General features: G+C 45.5%; 1 protein-coding gene across 3 annotated transcripts in view; it reads right to left on the bottom strand.

The window, feature by feature from the left end:
* The window catches only part of atrn (attractin), a 236715-nt gene that overhangs the window by 101268 nt on the left and 116064 nt on the right, over positions 1-19383 (bottom strand). For 2 of the 3 annotated variants that reach the window (XM_031787623.1, XM_031787625.1), the window contains exons 22-24: positions 13009-13103; positions 4896-4974; positions 4234-4391 (exon numbers count right to left, since the gene is read on the bottom strand). In XM_031787623.1, the coding sequence (XP_031643483.1) occupies positions 4234-4391; positions 4896-4974; positions 13009-13103 (332 nt within the window). The remainder of the gene's footprint in view (positions 1-4233; positions 4392-4895; positions 4975-13008; positions 13104-19383) is intronic. The other variant, XM_031787624.1, reaches the window with a different exon arrangement.

Raw genomic sequence — 19383 nt, 5'->3', positions numbered from 1 at the left:
AGACCCTAGCACTCTGACCCCCCCTCCAGCCTAGAGACCCTAGCACTCTGACACCCCCCCCTCCCCCCTCCAGCCTAGAGACCCTAGCACTCTGACCCCCCCTCCAGCCTAGAGACCCTAGCACTCTGACACCCCCCCCTCCCCCCTCCAGCCTAGAGACCCTAGCACTCTGACCCCCGCCTCCAGCCTAGAGACCCTAGCACTCTGACCCCCCCTCCAGCCTAGAGACCCTCGCACTCTGACACCCTCCCCTCCCCCCTCCAGCCTAGAGACCCTAGCACTCTGACCCCCCCCTCCAGCCTAGAGACCCTAGCAATCTGAACCCGACAGCATCCCAGCTGAGATCCTGAAGGGGACTGACACACCCTCCCCTCCAGCCTAGAGACCTTAGCACTCTGACCCCCCCCTCCAGCCTAGAGACCCTAGCACTCTGACACCCCCCCCCCCCCCTCCAGCCTAGAGATCCTAGCACTCTGACACCCCCCCCCCCCCTCCAGCCTAGAGACCCTAGCACTCTGACACCCCCCCCCCCCCCTCCAGCCTAGAGACCCTAGCACTCTGACACACCCCCCCTCCAGCCTAGAGACCTTAGCACTCTGACACACCCCCCCCTCCAGCCTAGAGACCTTAGCACTCTGACACACCCCCCCCCCCTCCAGCCTAGAGACCCTAGCACTCTGACACACCCCCCCCCCTCCAGCCTAGAGACCTTAGCACTCTGACCCCCCCCTCCAGCCTAGAGACCCTAGCACTCTGACCCCCCCTCCAGCCTAGAGACCCTAGCACTCTGACACCCCCCCCTCCCCCTCCAGCCTAGAGACCCTAGCACTCTGACCCCCCCTCCAGCCAAGAGACCCTAACACTCTGACCCCCCCCCTCCAGCCTAGAGACCTTAGCACTCTGACACCCCCTCCAGCCTAGAGACCCTAGCACTCTGACACCCCCCCCCCTCCTCCAGCCTAGAGACCCTAGCACTCTGACACCCCCCCCCTCCCCCCTCCAGCCTAGAGACCCTAGCACTCTGACCCCCCCTCCAGCCTAGAGACCCTAGCACTCTGACACCCCCCCCTCCCCCCTCCAGCCTAGAGACCTTAGCACTCTGACACACCCCCCCCCCCTCCAGCCTAGAGACCCTAGCACTCTGACCCCCCCCTCCAGCCTAGAGACTCTAGCACTCTGACCCCCCCCTCCAGCCTAGAGACCCTAGCACTCTGACACCCCCCCTCCCCCCTCCAGCCTAGAGACACTAGCACTCTGACACCCCCCCCCCTCCCCCCCTCCAGCCTAGAGACCTTAGCACTCTGACACACACCCCCCCCTCCAGCCTAGAGACTCTAGCACTCTGACCCCCCCCTCCAGCCTAGAGACCCTAGCACTCTGACACCCCCCCCCCTCCCCCCTCCAGCCCAGAGACCCTAGCACTGAAGGGGATAACTCCTCATGCGTTGCTTGCACCTCATTATGAAATCATGAATGGAACGATGCCAATACTGTAATCATCTCCAAGAATAAGGTTTCAGGGTAATGCTCTAGTGTGGTAACAGCAGAGCCATCTCCATCCTGTCAGGTGTCAGGGTAATGCTCTAGTGTGGTAACAGCAGAGCCATCTCCATCCTGTCAGGTGTCAGGGTAATGCTCTAGTGTGGTAATAGCAGAGCCATCTCCATCCTGTCAGGTGTCAGGGTAATGCTCTAGTGTGGTAACAGCAGAGCCATCTCCATCCTGTCAGGTGTCAGGGTAATGCTCTAGTGTGGTAACAGCAGAGCCATCTCCATCCTGTCAGGTGCCAGGGTAATGCTCTAGTGTGGTAACAGCAGAGCCATCTCCATCCTTTCAGGTGCCAGGGTAATGCTCTAGTGTGGTAACAGCAGAGCCATCTCCATCCTGTCAGGTGTCAGGGTAATGCTCTAGTGTGGTAACAGCAGAGCCATCTCCATCCTTTCAGGTGCCAGAGTAATGCTCTAGTGTGGTAACAGCAGAGCCATCTCCATCCTTTCAGGTGCCAGGGTAATGCTCTAGTGTGGTAACAGCAGAGCCATCTCCATCCTTTCAGGTGCCAGGGTAATGCTCTAGTGTGGTAACAGCAGAGCCATCTCCATCCTTTCAGGTGCCAGGGTAATGCTCTAGTGTGGTAACAACAGAGCCATCTCCATCCTTTCAGGTGCCAGGGTAATGCTCTAGTGTGGTAACAACAGAGCCATCTCAGTTGCCAGGGTAATGTTCTAGTGTGGTAACAGCAGAGCCATCTCAGTTGCCAGGGTAATGCTCTAGTGTGGTAACAGCAGAGCCATCTCAGTTGCCAGGGTATTGCGGCTCCCTGAAAACACCCTGCCAGAATCCCAGTGTGCATCCCTTCCACAGCTCCAAATATGCAGATTGTTAAGCTGCTTCGCGGCTCAGAGACCTCAAGACCAAGATGGCAGTACACAACACTGTCTGTGTCTTTACAAGGTCAGAACAAAATATATTCAAGGATTTGCTGAAGCGTTGTGACATCCCCCCCCCTCCAGCCTAGAAACCCTAGCACTCTGACACCCCCCCCTCCAGCCTAGAAACCCTAGCACTCTGACACCCCCCCCCCTCCAGCCTAGAAACCCTAGCACTCTGACATCCCCCCCCCTCCAGCCTAGAAACCCTAGCACTCTGACACCCCCCTCCAGCCTAGAAACCCTTGCACTCTGACACCCCCCCTCCCCCTCCAGCCTAGAAACCCTAGCACTCTGACACCCCCCCTCCCCCTCCAGCCTAGAAATCCTAGCACTCTGACCCCCCCCCCCCTCCAGCCTAGAAACCCTAGCACTCTGACACCCCCCCCCCCCTCCAGCCTAGAAACCCTAGCACTCTGACACACCCCTCTTGCCTAGAAACACTAGCACTCTGACACCCCCCCCCCCCCCTCCAGCCTGGTAACCCTAGCACTCTGACACCCCCTCCAGCATAGAGACCCTAGCATCCCCTACCTCCCATTCCATCCTCTACCTCCCATTCCAACCCCTACCTCACATTCCATCCTCTACCTCCCATTCCATCCCCTACCTCCCATTCCATCCCCTACCTCCCATTCCAACCCCTACCTCCCATTCCATCCTCTACCCCCCATTCCATCCCCTACCTCCCATTCCAACCCCTACCTCCCATTCCATCCCCTACCTCCCATTCCATCCCCTACCTCCCATTCCATCCCTTACCTCCCAACCCCTACCTCCCATTCCAACCCCTACCTCCCATTCCATCCCCTACCTCCCAACCCCTACCTCCCATTCCAACCCCTACCTCCCATTCCAACCCCTACCTCCCATTCCATCCTCTACCTCCCATTCAAACCCCTACCTACCCCCCATTCCATCCCCTACCTCCCATTCCATCCTCTACCTCCCATTCAAACCCCTACCTACCTCCCATTCCAACCCCTACCTCCCAACCCCTACCTACCTCCCATTCCATCCTCTACCCCCCATTCCATCCCCTACCTCCCATCCCAATCCCTACCTCCCATTCCAACCCCTACCTCCCATTCCATCCCTACCTCCCAACCCCTACCTCCCATTCCATTCCATCCCCTACCTCCCAACTCCTACCTCCCATTCCAACCCCTACCTCCCATTCCATCCCCTACCTCCCAACCCCTACCTCCCATTCCATCCTCTACCTCCCATTCAAACCCCTACCTACCTCCCATTCCAACCCCTACCTCCCAACCCCTACCTACCTCCCATCCCAACCCTTACCTACCTCCCATTCCATCCCCTACCTCCCAACCCCTACCTCCCATTCCAACCCCTACCTCCCATTCCATCCCCTACCTCCCATTCCATCCCCTACCTCCCATTCCATCCTCTACCTCCCATTCAAACCCCTACCTACCTCCCATTCCAACCCCTACCTCCCAACCCCTACCTACCTCCCATCCCAACCCCTACCTACCTCCCATTCCATCCCCTACCTCCCAACCCCTACCTACCTCCCATTCCATCCCCTACCTCCCATCCCAACCTCCCATTCCATCTCCTCCCTCCCATTCCATCCCCTACCTCCCATCCCAACCTCCCATTCCATCCCCTCCCTCCCATTCCATCCCCTACCTCCCATCCCAACCCAACCCCTACCCCCATCCACAACAGAAGCATTGTCGGAATCATCTTTGATGGACAGCTGAGATGAGGTGTGCGCACATGTGTGTGCATGTGTGTGTGTTTCTGTGTGTATGTGCGTCTCATATCTCATGTAACCTACTTGTATCTTGATGGGCCAGGTGAAGTTGCTGGCATAGACGAAGAAGGTGATGTTTGGGTTGTTGCGGAAGTCAAAGTTCTCATTGGAGAAACTGTCTTTAAACTCCTTGATGTTACTCCTGGAGACAATGGGGATCTCCTCGCCCGTTTGGGTACCTACTGAGGGAGAGGGTGATAGACAAGATTTAGTTAAAGTATGTTCTCTCATACTGGCTCCAAGGGTTGAGATAGAAAACAGTGTGAACATACATGTTTTTTTAAACTATAGAGCGAAAAAGGAGCGTTACCTGTGAAGGTGTGTTAAGGTGTTACCTGTGAAGGTGTGTTAAGGTGTTACCTGTGAAGGTGTGTTAAGGTGTTTACCTGTGAATGTATGTTAAGGTGTTACCTGTGAAGGTGTCTTAAGGTGTTACATGTGAAGGTGTGTTAAGGTGTTACCTGTGAAGGTGTGTTAAGGTGTTACCTGTGAAGGTGTGTTAAGGTGTTACCTGTGAAGGTGTGTTAAGGTGTTACCTGTGAAGGTGTCTTAAGGTGTTACCTGTGAAGGTATGTTAAGGTGTTACATGTGAAGGTGTGTTAAGGTGTTACCTGTGAAGGTGTGTTAAGGTGTTACCTGTGAAGGTGTGTTAAGGTGTTACCTGTGAAGGTATGTTAAGGTGTTACCTGTGAAGCTAGCGGCCCAGGTGATGTTGAGGTTGAAGTTCTTGGAGGCGTTGATGAACACAACCAGATCACGATTCTGCTGCGGAAGAGAGGAAGAGGAGAGAATAGGACAATGTGTTACTGTACATGTCAATACATCTATTCTAGTCTGATGATGAGGAGGAGAGGATAGGACACTGTGTTACTGTACGTGTCAATACATCTATTCTAGTCTGATGAGGAGGAGGAGAGGATAGGACAATGTGTTACTGTACATGTCAATACATCTATTCTAGTCTGATGAGGAGGAGGAGGAGAGAATAGGACACTGTGTTACTGTACATGTCAATACATCTATTCTAGTCTGATGAGGAGGAGGAGGAGAGGATAGGCCAATGTGTTCCTGTACGTGTCAATACATCTATTCTAGTCTGATGAGGAGGAGGAGAGGATAGGACAATGTGTTATTGTACATGTCAATACATCTATTCTAATCTGATGAGGAGGAGAGGATAGGACAATGTGTTACTGTACATGTCAATACATCTATTCTACAGTCTGATGATGATGATGATGATGAGGAGGAGGAGAGGATAGGACAATGTGTTACTGTACATAGAGAGGAGAGGGGGAGCTTCTGGATGGTCACCATTCACACCCTGCTGTAAATCTCTAGAGGGGGAAACTTTCTCTCTCTACCCTCCAATATCTCTCTACCCTCCAATATCTCTCTACCCTCCAATATTGGACTAAAAAAATGTATTTTGTCTCCAGACTGTTGCCCAGCCAAACCTTTAACATCCAAAAAAGTGGATAATGGAACAAATATTCTAACATAAAGAATTTGGGGAATGTTCAGTGGGGAGATGTAGAAAACTAATGTCATATTGTTTCTTATTTTGTGATATCATTAAAAAGTGTATGGATGAAATACTGTCACTGGGAAAGGATACCCCTTTATCTGTCAAGTTGTCTATGTGATATGAACAATGATGAAAGTATTTCTGTTAAGATGGGAATGTGATGTTAGGAGTCATAAGATATAACTTCTAATCATATTCTTTGCACATTAAGTAGCCACGACCCGAGTGAGGTCAGAAGAGTGTGTCAGTGTGATGGAACAGTCCTTTTCGACCAGACTGCTTAAAAGGACTTGCTAAGAATTAACATACCAGACCAGAACATTGCCAGGTTGCTGCTGTGCGTGTAAAGTGGTCTGGATCCTGAACCCTGATTAATCATCACGGTGTAGGCCAGACAATCAATGCTGCGAATCGAATTGGGACCATCATACTAAACTGCAAACCATCCCATCCTACTACGAGTCTCAAATCACCTGTTTTATCATTTTAATAAGCTAGTAAATAAATAATTCAACCAATTGGTGTGGTACTGAATCATAAGTAAGGCTGGGTTATTTGCAGATCCAAGAAGGTTACGACTGTTCAGAATAATGATAATGATATGAGGTAATGATTTATATGATTCATGTTTATCGATGAAATAGATATATACCTTCTAGGAGTTTAATTCAGGAGATGGTAAACAACCTCTTCCCGTGGTGCCCCAAATTCCTAATGAGTTAATTGTTACATGACACATAATTTAAATCGGATAACAATTAAACCTAGTTAGTGGATTAAATAAATAACAGTCATCAGATTAATGAAAGTAAAGTCACGATACAAGACCATCAGGTTTGAATTAACTGTTTTGTCTTGTAGTAATGGGGTGCATGTCTGTATTTCCTTAAATAGTCAGAAAAACATTTTTTTTTTTGGGTCAGTTTTGCCCAACATAACAGGTGGTGGTGTGTGGGACACAGTAGCTCAGATAGATAGACTCAAACTGCATTCCTGATTTCTGTAACTGTTAGCTTATCTGTGTAATATTGTCCTTGTGTTTTAAATGTGGTTGTTTCAGTGCCTTTAGGCCAACTCCAAGCGAGTTGTCATGTGCCTTTTACTGAGGAGTTGCTTCCTTAATGGCCACTCTCCATAACTGCCTGATTGGTCTGAGAGTCTTTAGGTGCTTTTTGGCAAACTCCAAACAAGCTGTCATGTGCCTTTTTACTTCTACCATAAAGGCCTGATTGGTGGAGTGCTGCAGAGATGGTGGTCCTTCTGGAAGGTTCTCCCATCTCCACAGAGTAACTCTGGAGCTAGAGTGACCATTGAGTTCTTGGTCACCTCCCTGAACAAGGTCATTCTCCATCTCCAGGAAGAGTCTTGGTGGTTCCAAACTTCTTACATTTAAGAATGATGGAGTCCACTGTGTTCTTGGGGACCTTCAAAGCTGCAGAATGATGGAGGCCACTGTGTTCTTGGGGACCTTCAATGCTGCAGAATGATGGAGGCCACTGTGTTCTTGGGGACCTTCAATGCTGCAGAATGATGGAGGCCACTGTGTTCTTGGGGACCTTCAATGCTGCAGAATGATGGAGGCCACTGTGTTCTTGGGGACATTCAATGCTGCAGACATTTTTTGGTACCCTTCCTCAGATCTGTGCTTCGACACAATCCTGTCTGGGTGATCTGACAGGCATTGTCAACTGTGGGACCTTATATAGACAGGTGTGTGCCTTTCCAAATCATGTCCAATCAATTTAATTTGTCAACTGTAAAAACATCTTAAGGATGATCAATGGAAACAGGATGCACCTGAGCTTAATTTCGAGTCTCATAGCAAAGGGTCTGAATACTTATTTAAATAGTATTTCTGTTTTTTATACATTTGCAAACATTTCTAAAAATCTGTTTAAAAAAAATAAAAAATTGAATAAGGCTGTAACAGAACAAAATGTGGAAAAAGTCAAGGGGTTGGAATACTTTCTAAATGCACTGTATACCACATACCCTGAGGTGCCTTACTGCTATTACAAGCTGCTTACCAATGTAATTAGGAGAGTAAAAATAAATGTTTTGTCATACCTGTGGTATACATAAGGGACAACGGTTCTGTACATTACAATAAATAATAGATGACGCTTGTTGGTACTTTAGATTACCACAGGTGTCTGCAATTACCTCGCTGTGTGGCTCGCTGTGTGGCCTTATCCGTCCCACTATTGTTTGTGGAGAAAATATGCTCTGATGAAGGTCGACAGACCGAAAGCTCAGCTATATTAAAATACATTTGACTGGAAGTGTGTGTAGACTTTTCCCTCTTTCTCCAAAGTGTCATGACGTTGGCCTGGGGGATAGGTTTATGACAGTCATAAATACCTCTTCCCCCATTTTTCCTCTCTCTACCCTACTGGTGTTACATTTGAAAACCCCTTGGTTAACATAGAGATTCTGGGAACATCAGAAGGTGGTGGGAAATGAACTATATTCTGGTAATCCGACCAATTGAACATATGCAGTGGTACTTAATGAATATGATGTCAGTGTCATCCGAGACATTCTCATCAATGATATGATGACATAAACTCTACAGTGGAAAGTCTACACATCAGAGTTATCAGATTCACATGGAATTGTTGTTCAATTTAAATGTTTGAATATGAAATTATTCGTGATGGGATGAAATGTGATTTTACCTTCTAAAATGTGAGAATTGGGTTTTCATGAGTGAATTAGGCCGGACTCAGTGACCCGCCCACGTGAAGAGACAGGTTGTAAACTATGAAACACACCCCTTTTCTCCCTCCACTATATAAGCCCTTGACGAAAATATAACCTCTTGTTCCGATGATGTGAGGACGACGGTCCGATGTCAGAATGGTTCAGATAATAACTACAAAACGAAGCCAACATCAGCGTGAGCTTTGGTTGCGAATGGTATGAACTTTGAACTCTTATTCACTATAGAAGTGATACCTCCTAGCCGTTGAGTTAGCAACAGCAGCTGCAAACGAGGGTTAGGAAGGAACAGACAGAGTATTCCGTCTATCACACAACGACGTTACTACAACGTATCCAATTGACCAGCAGAGACATTCTTTAAAGGACAAAGGACTCGGTTTGGCAACACGGCCTTCCATCTACCACCAACCTACCGAAGCGCAGCTCAGAGTAAATATTTATTGCATTTTCCTTTTCCAAATGGGCGGTAATTTAGAATGCATAAGATACTGTATTTACGATAGCACATCTTCTTACTTTGTCCCTCAGTCTTCCCGCTCTTTCACTCAAACCCAGCCCTTTTCTTTTGTGGAACCAGCTGTCATATCTGTTCCACCCGCTAGGGACGTTTTCCTTTATGACGTAATTTGTCATCAATGTATAATTAATTCTGTGTATATGTAATTCTGTGTGATTAGTTGGGTTTAATTATTTATTTACTAAATACCTAATTTTGTATTGCTGATTCAACTTGTTAGCCAGAGTTCGTGAAGATAACCAAGAATTTACAACTTTCAGATGAGACTGAATTAAGGTGACGATTAATATTGACTGCTATTGATGTAAAATATTACTAGGTCTTTAAGAGTTTATTCGGAAGATAACTGCTCTATAAATATTATTTTGTGGTGCTCCACTCTCTAGTTAATTACATTTACATGATTAGCTCAATCAGGTAATATTAATTACAGAGAAATTATGTTATAGAATATCATGTCCTATCACTTAATCTGGCATGGCCAAAGACACAACACTGTCCAGGCCCTGAGGCAGCAGAGTAGGCATGGCCAAAGACACGACACTGTCCAGGCCCTGAGGCAGCAGAGCAGGCATGGCCAAAGACACGACAAAGGTAATGTACAGAACAGAAGTGCTTATTCCACAGTTTCCAAAGAAAACAACACTAAGTACACATTTACCGGTCATTTAAAAAAATATATATTAATAGTTTCATTCTTTCCCATCTTTTGGTCTGTTGGATTTGTTGGTTCTGTATATTCAGTTGCTCGCTGGCAACGTTTTTATCCCATGTTTGGTAGCTAGCCAGTCAGCAAGCTACGGCTAACATCAGTCACGAACTTCGCAAAGTAGCTGTTTTCTATTGACATTCATTTGGATATCTACAGTATAACAATGAGCTGATAATGCCCAATTTTGCCTGGTATACCTAGAAAATCCTTCTCATCAGGACATTCATCAACACTGACTGTTCATTACAAGGAGATCGCATTGCATATCAAACACTAGGTTAGAAGCTAGCTAAATAGTTTGTTGTTTGCAAACCTGCCAATATGACATTCCTAATTCAACCTGTTGCTGAAAACAGCTGGTGAAACTAGAAAAATGTGGGAGGATTTGGACAGCTTTAGCAACGGAGGGTACCCTATAAATTCATGTTCATCACTCACCACGTTAGGACACCAGATGCTCCCAAAAAAAGATCTCTGCATAAACAAATCAATGCTAGCACGTTGGACCTGCGTTTACAATGTATCCAATTTCACTTTGTGTGGTTGGTGGTTTAGGTTTTTGTAACTTTGTAGCAAGTACAATTTGCATGTGTAGGCGCATATTGCATCATGACTGCAAGGTGGCCAGATCTATTTCCCAACTGTTGGTTTTAATGTCCATTCTAGAATGCCCTTCTAGCCAATCAGAAAAGACTATTCAACAATGCTGTGGTATAAGGACACTACCTACGTGACCAACCGGCTCGATTTGTCTTATGTAGCAATGTTGTTTTTTACATTGGATAAAAGTAGAGACTCAGAGATACAAAATGGTATATCATACACTACAGTTGAGGAAACAAGTAATTCTGCTTTGAAAGTTGATCAACTTTTGAGATATGTGGTACCTACTGGAAATCTCTTCTTTGACTTTGTCAGCATATTTGCAATCAAAAGGTAGAATTTTCTCCATCTCCTTAGCTGTCATTCTCTAATTCCACTCATTCCACTCATTTCAAAACTCGGTCCTCCAGAAAGTGGAGAGCAACACTGACGCAGTTCAACTATGTGATATTTATAAAAGTGTACATACTGAGCAGCTCATGTTATAGACAGAAGAGTGCTACATGGCAGACCAATCCAAACTCCTCTCTTGGCATGTCCAGCCTCCTCATTATCTCAGCCAATCACGACTAGCAGGAAGGTTGGTGACTTTTTCTGTGGCTAAACCAACTCGTAATTTAACCATTTTATTCATATATACAGATGGCATACACGTTTTTTATTAAGGCACAAGAAAGTTAACATGTTCCAGAAGGCACATCTGCCCCCCAAAAAATGCATTTTGATTGAAAAAAAAAAGTTTAGGTTCAAATGGCGCTCCTGTGAGTTAGTGACATACAGCTAGTTTCCTGGAACGAGTCACACAGTTGAAGTCAGAAGTTTACATACACTTAGGCTGGAGTCATTTTCAACCACTCCACAAATTTCTTGTTAACAAACTATAGTTTTGGCAAGTCGGTTAGGACAGCTACTTTGTTCTTGACACAAGTAAATTTTCTAACAATTGTTTACATACAGATTATTTCACTTATAATTCACTGTATCACAATTCCAGTGGGTCAGAAGTTTACATACACTAAGTTGACTGTGCCTTTAAACAGCTTGGAAAATTCCAGAAAATGATGTCATGACTTTAGAAGCTTCTGATAGGGTAATTGACATTATTTGAGTCAACTGGAGGTGTACCTGTGGATGTATTTCAAGGCCTACCTTCAAACTGAGTGTCTCTGCTTGACATCATGGGAAAATCAAAAGAAATCAGCCAAGACCGCAGAAAAAAAATTGTAGACCTCCACAAGTCTGGTTCATCCTTGGGAGCAATTTCCAAACGCCTGAAGTTACCATGTTCCTCTGTACAAACAGTACGCAAGTATGAACACCATGGGACCACGCAGCCGTCATACCGCTCAGGAAGGAAACGCGTTCTGTCTCCTAGAGATGAACGTACTTTGGTGTGAAAAGTGTAAATCAATCCGAGAACAATCGCAAAGGACCTTGTGAAGATGCTGGAGGAAACAGGTACAACAGTATCTATATCCACAGTAAAACACGTCCTATATCGACATAACGTGAAAGGCCGTTCAGCAAGGAAGAAGCCACTGCTCCAAAACCGCCATAAAAAAGCCAGACTACGGTTTGCAACTGCACATGGGGACAAAATCGTACTTTTTGGAGAAATGTCCTCTGGTCTGACGAAACAAAAATAGAACTGTTTGGCCATAATGACCATCATTATGTTTGGAGGAAAAAGGGGGAGGCTTGCAAGCCGAAGAACACCCTCCCAACTGTGAAGCATGGGGGTGGCAGCATCATGTTGTGGGGGTGCTTTGCTGCAGGAGGGACTGGTGCACTTCACAAAATAGATGGCTTCATGAGGGTGGAAAATTATGTGGATATATTGAAGCAACATCTCAAGACATCAGTCAGGAAGTTAAAGCTTGTTCGCAAATGGGTCTGACCCCAAGCATACTTTCAAAGTTGTGACAAAATGGCTTAAGGACAACAAAGTAAGTAACAAGGTATTGGAGTGGCCATCACAAAACCCTGACCTCAATCCTCAATCCCATAGAATATTTGTGGGCAGAACTGAAAAAGCCTGACTCAGTTACACCAGCTCAGTGAGGAGGAATGGGCCATAATTATCCCAATTTATTGTGGGAAGCTTGTAGAAGGCTACCCGAAACGATTGACTCAAGTTAAACAATTTAAAGACAATGCTACCAAATACAAATTGAGTGTATGTAAACTTCTGACCCACTGGGAATGAGATGAAAGAAATAAAAGCTGAAATAAATCATTCTCTCTACTATTATTTTGACATTTCACATTCTTAAAATAAAGTGGTGATCCTAACTGACCTAAGACAGGGAATTTTTACTATGATTAAATGTCAGGAATTGTGAAAAACTGAGTTTAAATGTATTTGGCTAAGGTGTAAACTGAGTTTAAATGTATTTGGCTAAGGTGTATGCAAACTTCCAACTGTACAAAAAAAAACTCCATGGGCGTGGCCTAACTGCTGACCTACTACCCCTGACCCCAGCAGTATGGTGTGGTCCTACCTCCTCGGGCGTGGCCTGACCCCTGACCTCTGACCCCAGCAGTATGGTGTGGTCCTACCTCCTCGGGCGTGGCCTGACCCCTGACCTCAGCAGTGTGGGTGTGGTCCTACCTCCTCGGGCGTGGCCTGACCCCTGACCCCAGCAGTGTGGGTGTGGTCCTACCTCCTCAGGAGTGGCCTGACCCCTGACCCCAGCAGTGTGGGTGTGGTCCTACCTCCTCGGGTGTGGCTACAAAGTTGATGGCGGTGTAGTAGCGGTCGTCCTCCTGAGACAGACTGAAGGTGAACTGGTAGTCTATCAGCAGGGTGTCTGGTAGGGAGATAAACACAGCTACATGTTAGAACAGCGGCCGTCCTCCTGAGACAGACTGAAGGTGAACTGGTAGTCTATCAGCAGGGTGTCTGGTAGGGAGATAAACACAGCTACATGTTAGAACAGTGGTCGTCCTCCTGAGACAGACTGGACTGGTAGTCTATCAGCAGGGTGTCTGGTAGGGAGATAAACACCATTTTGTGGGACTGAAGATGTTTCTTCTACCAGCTGTGGTGTGAACAATAGGGAAACGCTGAGCCTACACATCACCATGGGGGAAACATGGATTACGATGCATTTCAGAATTTCATGTTTACAACCTGTAAACGGACAGCTTTTGGCTACTGTCTGTTGCCTGTAAAGACCTACATCACTATACTGACAGCATGTCCGTTGCCTGTAAAGACCTACATCACTATACTGACAGCATGTCCGTTGCCTGTAAAGACCTACATCACTATACTGACAGCATGTCCGTTGCCAAAAGGAGATATTTTGAGGTGTGTTACAACATTCATTTACTGGTATGTTTTTCAACATTGAATTTAAATGAAAAGCTGAAATGTCTTCAGTCAATAAGGGTTTCACCATGAGGCCAACATTTACTTTAAAAAAGTTAGAGTTTAATAATTGTATTTGTATTAGTTATTTACCCACTGTTCCCAGGCCGTCATTGTAAATAAGAATTTGTTTTAACTGACTTACCTAGTTAAATAAAGGTTACAATTTTTTATTTTTTTGAAATAAATATGTTCCTGCCAAGGCAGCAGCTACTCTTCCTGGGGTTTATTATGGATCCCCATTAGTTCCTGCCAAGGCAGCAGCTACTCTTCCTGGGGTTTATTATGGATCCCCAATAGTTCCTGCCAAGGCAGCAGCTACTCTTCCTGGGGTTTATTATGGATCTCCATTAGTTCCTGTCAAGGCAGCAGCTACTCTTCCTGGGGTTTATTATGGATCCCCATTAGTTCCTGCCAAGGCAGCAGCTACTCTTCCTGGGGTTTATTATGGATCCCCAATAGTTCCTGCCAAGGCAGCAGCTACTCTTCCTGGGGTTTATTATGGATCCCCATTAGTTCCTGCCAAGGCAGCAGCTACTCTTCCTGGGGTTTATTATGGATCCCCATTAGTTCCTGCCAAGGCAGCAGCTACTCTTCCTGGGGTTTATTATGGATCCCCATTAGTTCCTGCCAAGGCAGCAGCTACTCTTCCTGGGGTTTATTATGGATCCCCATTAGTTCCTGCCAAGGCAGCAGCTACTCTTCCTGGGGTTTATTATGGATCCCCATTAGTTCCTGCCAAGGCAGCAGCTACTCTTCCTGGGGTTTATTATGGATCCCCATTAGTTCCTGCCAAGGCAGCAGCTACTCTTCCTGGGGTTTATTATGGATCCCCAATAGTTCCTGCCAAGGCAGCAGCTACTCTTCCTGGGGTTTATTATGGATCCCCATTAGTTCCTGCCAAGGCAGCAGCTACTCTTCCTGGGGTTTATTATGGATCCCCATTAGTTCCTGCCAAGGCAGCAGCTACTCTTCCTGGGGTTTATTATGGATCCCCAATAGTTCCTGCCAAGGCAGCAGCTACTCTTCCTGGGGTTTATTATGGATCCCCAATAGTTCCTGCCAAGGCAGCAGCTACTCTTCCTGGGGTTTATTATGGATCCCCAATAGTTCCTGCCAAGGCAGCAGCTACTCTTCCTGGGGTTTATTATGGATCCCCATTAGTTCCTGCCAAGGCAGCAGCTACTTTTTATCATCAATTTCTCTCAGCCAATCATCAGTCATGTGTGTAAGTGCTGTGCTTGTTGAATGTCCTTCCCTATAATCATGCTGGAAGACTGTTGTCAATTTGGTTACTGTAAAATAGCATTGTATCTGGTCAAACACAATTTTTTCCAAGGTTCACTAATGGTTGGTAACAGGCTGTTTGGTCGACTATTTGAGCCAGTAAAGTGTTCACTATTCTTAGATAGCGGAATGACTTTAGCTTCCCTCCAGGCCTGAGGGCACACACTTTCTAGTAGGCTTAAATTGAAGATGTGGCAAATAGGATTGGCAATATCGTCCACTATTATCCTCAGTCATTTTCCATCCAGATTTTCGGATCTTGGTGGCTTGTCATTGATAGACAACAATTATTTTTTTCACCTCTTTCACACTTACGGATTTCAAAAGTACAATGCTTGTCTTTCAAAATGTATTCATATATACTTGGGTCTGTAGTGCCAGTGTTTGTTGCTGGCATGTCATGCCGAAGTTCGCTAATCTTGCCAACGAAAAAAACATTCACAGTGCAATAAATATAGAATAAAATAAAAATAGTTGGCAATTTCAGATTTGTGATGAATTAACCATCTGATTCAATGAATGTTGGAGCTCATCTTTTTGCCCAGATTTCATATATATCCAAAGCTTTTTACCATAATTCTTATGTTATTTATCGTTCTTTCATAGTGTAGTTTCTTCTTCTTTTTTTTATTCAGTTTAGTCACATGATTTGTCAATTTGCAGTATGTTTGCCAATCAGTTGGGCTGCCAGACTTAATTGCCATTCCTTTTGCCTCATCCCTCTCAACAATACAATTTTTTAATTCCTCATCAATCCAAGGGAATTTAACAGTTTTTACAGTCATTTATTAATGGGTGCGTGCTTATTAGTAACTGGAATAATTATTTTCATAAATGTGTCAAGTGCAGTGTCTGGTTGCTCCTCATTACACACCACGGACCAACAAATATTCTTTACATCATCAATGTAGGAATCACTACTGAACTTCTTGTATGACCTCTTATACACTATATTAGGCCCAGCCTTTGGAACTGTGGTTTTCCTAGATATGGCTATTATATTGTGATCACTACATCCTATGGATTTGGATACTACTTTAAAGCCAATTTCTGCAGCATTAGTAAAGATGTGATCAGTACACTTTGATGATTTCATTCCTGTGCTGTTTGTAACTACCCTGGTAGGTTGACTGATAACCTGAAACAGGTTGCAGACACTGGTTACAGTTTGAATTTTTGTCTTGAGTGGCCAGCTTGATGAAAGCCAGTCAATACTGAAATCACCCAGAAAAGATACCTCTGTTGATGTCGCATACAATATCAAGCAATTCACACATATTATCCAGATATTGACTGTTGGCACTTGGTGGTCTGTAGCAGCTTCCCACCAGAATGGGCTTGGGCTTTAGGTGAGGCAGATGAACCTGTAGCCATTATTACTTCAACAGTATTTAACATGGGACCCTCTCTAAGCTTTACAGGAATGTGGTTCTGAATATAAACAGCAACACCTCCACCACTGTCATTTCTGTTTCTTCTGTAGATGTTATAACCTTGTATTGCTACCACTGTATCAAAGTTATTATCTATGTGAGTTTCAGAGATAGTCAGAATATGAATGTCATCGTTTACTAGCAAGTTATTGACTTCATAGACCTTGTTTCTTAAGCTACATATGTTCAAGTGTGCTATTTTGAGCACTTTTCTTCTGTGATGTTTGATTGTTTTCATTGCTTTACTGGGAAGCTTAGCAGAAGTAGACATGCTCATGTTATTTATGTTAGTGCAGGGTGAGCTGCACTATGATGAAAATAATCATGGCCTCTAAACCTTCAAGCTGCATACTGGACCCTATTCCAACTAAACTACTGAAAGAGCTGCTTCCTGTGCTTGGCCCTCCTATGTTGAACATAATAAATGGCTCTCTATCCACCGGATGTGTACCAAACTCACTAAAAGTGGCAGAAATAAAGCCTCTCTTGAAAAAGCAAAACCTTGACCCAGAAAATATTTAAAAAGCTATTGGCCTATATTGAATCTTCCATTCCTCTCAACATTTTTTGAAGAGGCTGTTGCGCAGCAACTCACTGCCTTCCTGAAGACAAACAATGTATACGAAATGCTTCAGTCTGATTTTAGACCCCATCATAGCACTGAGACTGCATTTGTGAAGGTGGTAAATTACCTTTTAATGTCATCAGACCGAGGCTCTGCATCTGTCCTCATGCTGCTAGACCTTAGTGTTGCTTTTGATACCATCAATCACCACATTCTTTTGGAGAGATTGGAAACCCAAATTGGTCTACACGGACAAGTTCTGGCCTGGTTTAGATCTTATCTGTCGGAAAGATATCGGTTTGTCTCTGTGAATGGTTTGTCCTCTGACAAATCAACTGCAAATGTCGGTGTTCCTCAAGGCTCCGTTTTAGGACCACTATTGTTTTCACTATATATTTTACCTCTTGGGGATGTCATTCGAAAACATAATGTTAACTTTCACTGCTATACGGATGACACACAGCTGTACATTTCAATGAAACATGGTGAAGCCCCAAAATTGTACCCGCTAGAAGCATGTGTTTCAGACATAAGGAAGTGGATGGCTGCAAACTTTCAACTTTTAAACTCGGACAAAACAGAACAGATCTTCTGTTGAATCTGACAATTAATCTTAATGGTTGTACAGTCGTCTCAAATAAAACTGTGAAGGACCTCGGCGTTACTCTGGAGCCTGATCTCTCTTTTGAAGAACATAACAAGACTGTTTCAAGGACAGCTTTTTTCCATCTACGTAACATTGCAAAAATCTGAAACTTTCTGTCGAAAAACTATGCAGAAAAATTCATCCATGCTTTTGTCACTTCTAGGTTAGACTACTGCAATGCTCTACTTTCCGGCTACCCGTATAAAGCACTAAATAAACTTCAGTTAGTGCTAAATACGGCTGCTAGAATCCTGATTAGAACCAAAAAATGTGATCATATTTCTCCAGTGCTAGCCTCCCTACACTGGCTTCCTGTCAAGGCAAGGGCTGATTTCAAGGTTTTATTGCTAACCTACAAAGCATTACATGGGCTTGCTCCTACCTATCTCTCTGAGTTGGTCCTGCCGTACATACCTACACGTACGCTACGGTCACAAGACGCAGGCCTCCTAATTGTCCCTAGAATTTCTAAGCAAACAGCTGGAGGCAGGGCTTTCTCCTATAGAGCTCCATTTTTATGGAATGGTCTGCCTACCCATGTGAGAGACGCAAACTCGGTCTCAACCTTTAAGTCTTTACTGAAGACTCATCTCTTCAGTGGGTCCTATGATTGAGTGTAGTCTGACCCAGGAGTGTGAAGGTGAACGGAAAAGCTCTGGAGCAACGAACCGCCCTTGCTGTCTCTGCCTGGCCAGTTCCCCTCTTTCCACTGGGATTCTCTGCTTCTAACCCTATTACAGGGGCTGAGTCACTGGTTTACTAGGGCTCCTTCATACCGTCCCTAGGAGGGGTGTGTCACTTGAGTGGGTTGAGTCACTGATGTGATCTTCCTGTCTGGGTTGGCGCCCCCCTTGGGTTGTGCTGTGGCGGAGACCTTTGTGGGCTATACTCGGCCTTGTCTCAGGATGGTAAGTTGGTGGTTGAAGATATCCCTCTAGTGGTGTGGGGGCTGTGCTTTGGCAAAGTGGGTGGGGTTATATCCTTCCTGTTTGGCCCTGTGCGGGGGTGTCATCGGATGGGGCAACAGTGTCTCCTGACCCCTCCTGTCTCAGCCTCCAGTATTTATGCTGCAGTAGTTTATGTGTCGGGGGGCTAGGGTCAGTTTGTTATATCTGGAGTACTTCTCCTGTCCTATCCAGTGTCCTGTGTGAATTTAAGTATGCTCTCTCTAATTCTCTCTTTCTCTCTCTCAGAGGACCTGAGCCCTAGGACCATGCCTCAGGACTACCTGACATGATGACTCCTTGCTGTCCCCAGTCCACCTGGCCGTGCTGCTGCTCCAGTTTCAACTGTTCTGCCTGTGATTATTATTATTTGACCATGCTGGTCATTTATGAACATTTGAACATGTTGGCCATGTTCTGTTACAATCTCCACCTGGCACAGCCAGAAGAGGACTGGCCACCCCACATAGCCTGGTTCCTCTCTAGGTTTCTTCCAAGGTTTTGGCCTTTCTAGGGAGTTTTTCCTAGCCACCGGTTTTAGGCTGAGTTTCTGTACAGCACTTTGAGATATCAGCTGATGTATGAAGGGCTATATAAATACATTTGATTTGATTTGATATGCTAGACTCAATTTCCCGATGCTGGTTGAAAAAAATTGTGAGCTTTGTTAGCTTATTTATGTCCTCGGGCTCCTGGATAGCACAACGTGTTTGCTCCATTTCTCACCATTGAACTGCCCAATACAACAGCTGGAGAAGGGAATGGAGAAATATGCCCATTCCTACCCGTCACACAAGTCGTTGAACCTTTCACAGGTCTACAAGAAGCAGGATAGCAGCAGG

The sequence above is a fragment of the Oncorhynchus kisutch genome, linkage group LG14 (genome assembly GCF_002021735.2).
Source record: "Oncorhynchus kisutch isolate 150728-3 linkage group LG14, Okis_V2, whole genome shotgun sequence".
Lineage (NCBI taxonomy): Eukaryota > Metazoa > Chordata > Actinopteri > Salmoniformes > Salmonidae > Oncorhynchus > Oncorhynchus kisutch.
Note: the sequence above shows the minus strand (reverse complement) of the source record. Positions and strands in the feature narration are given on the sequence as shown.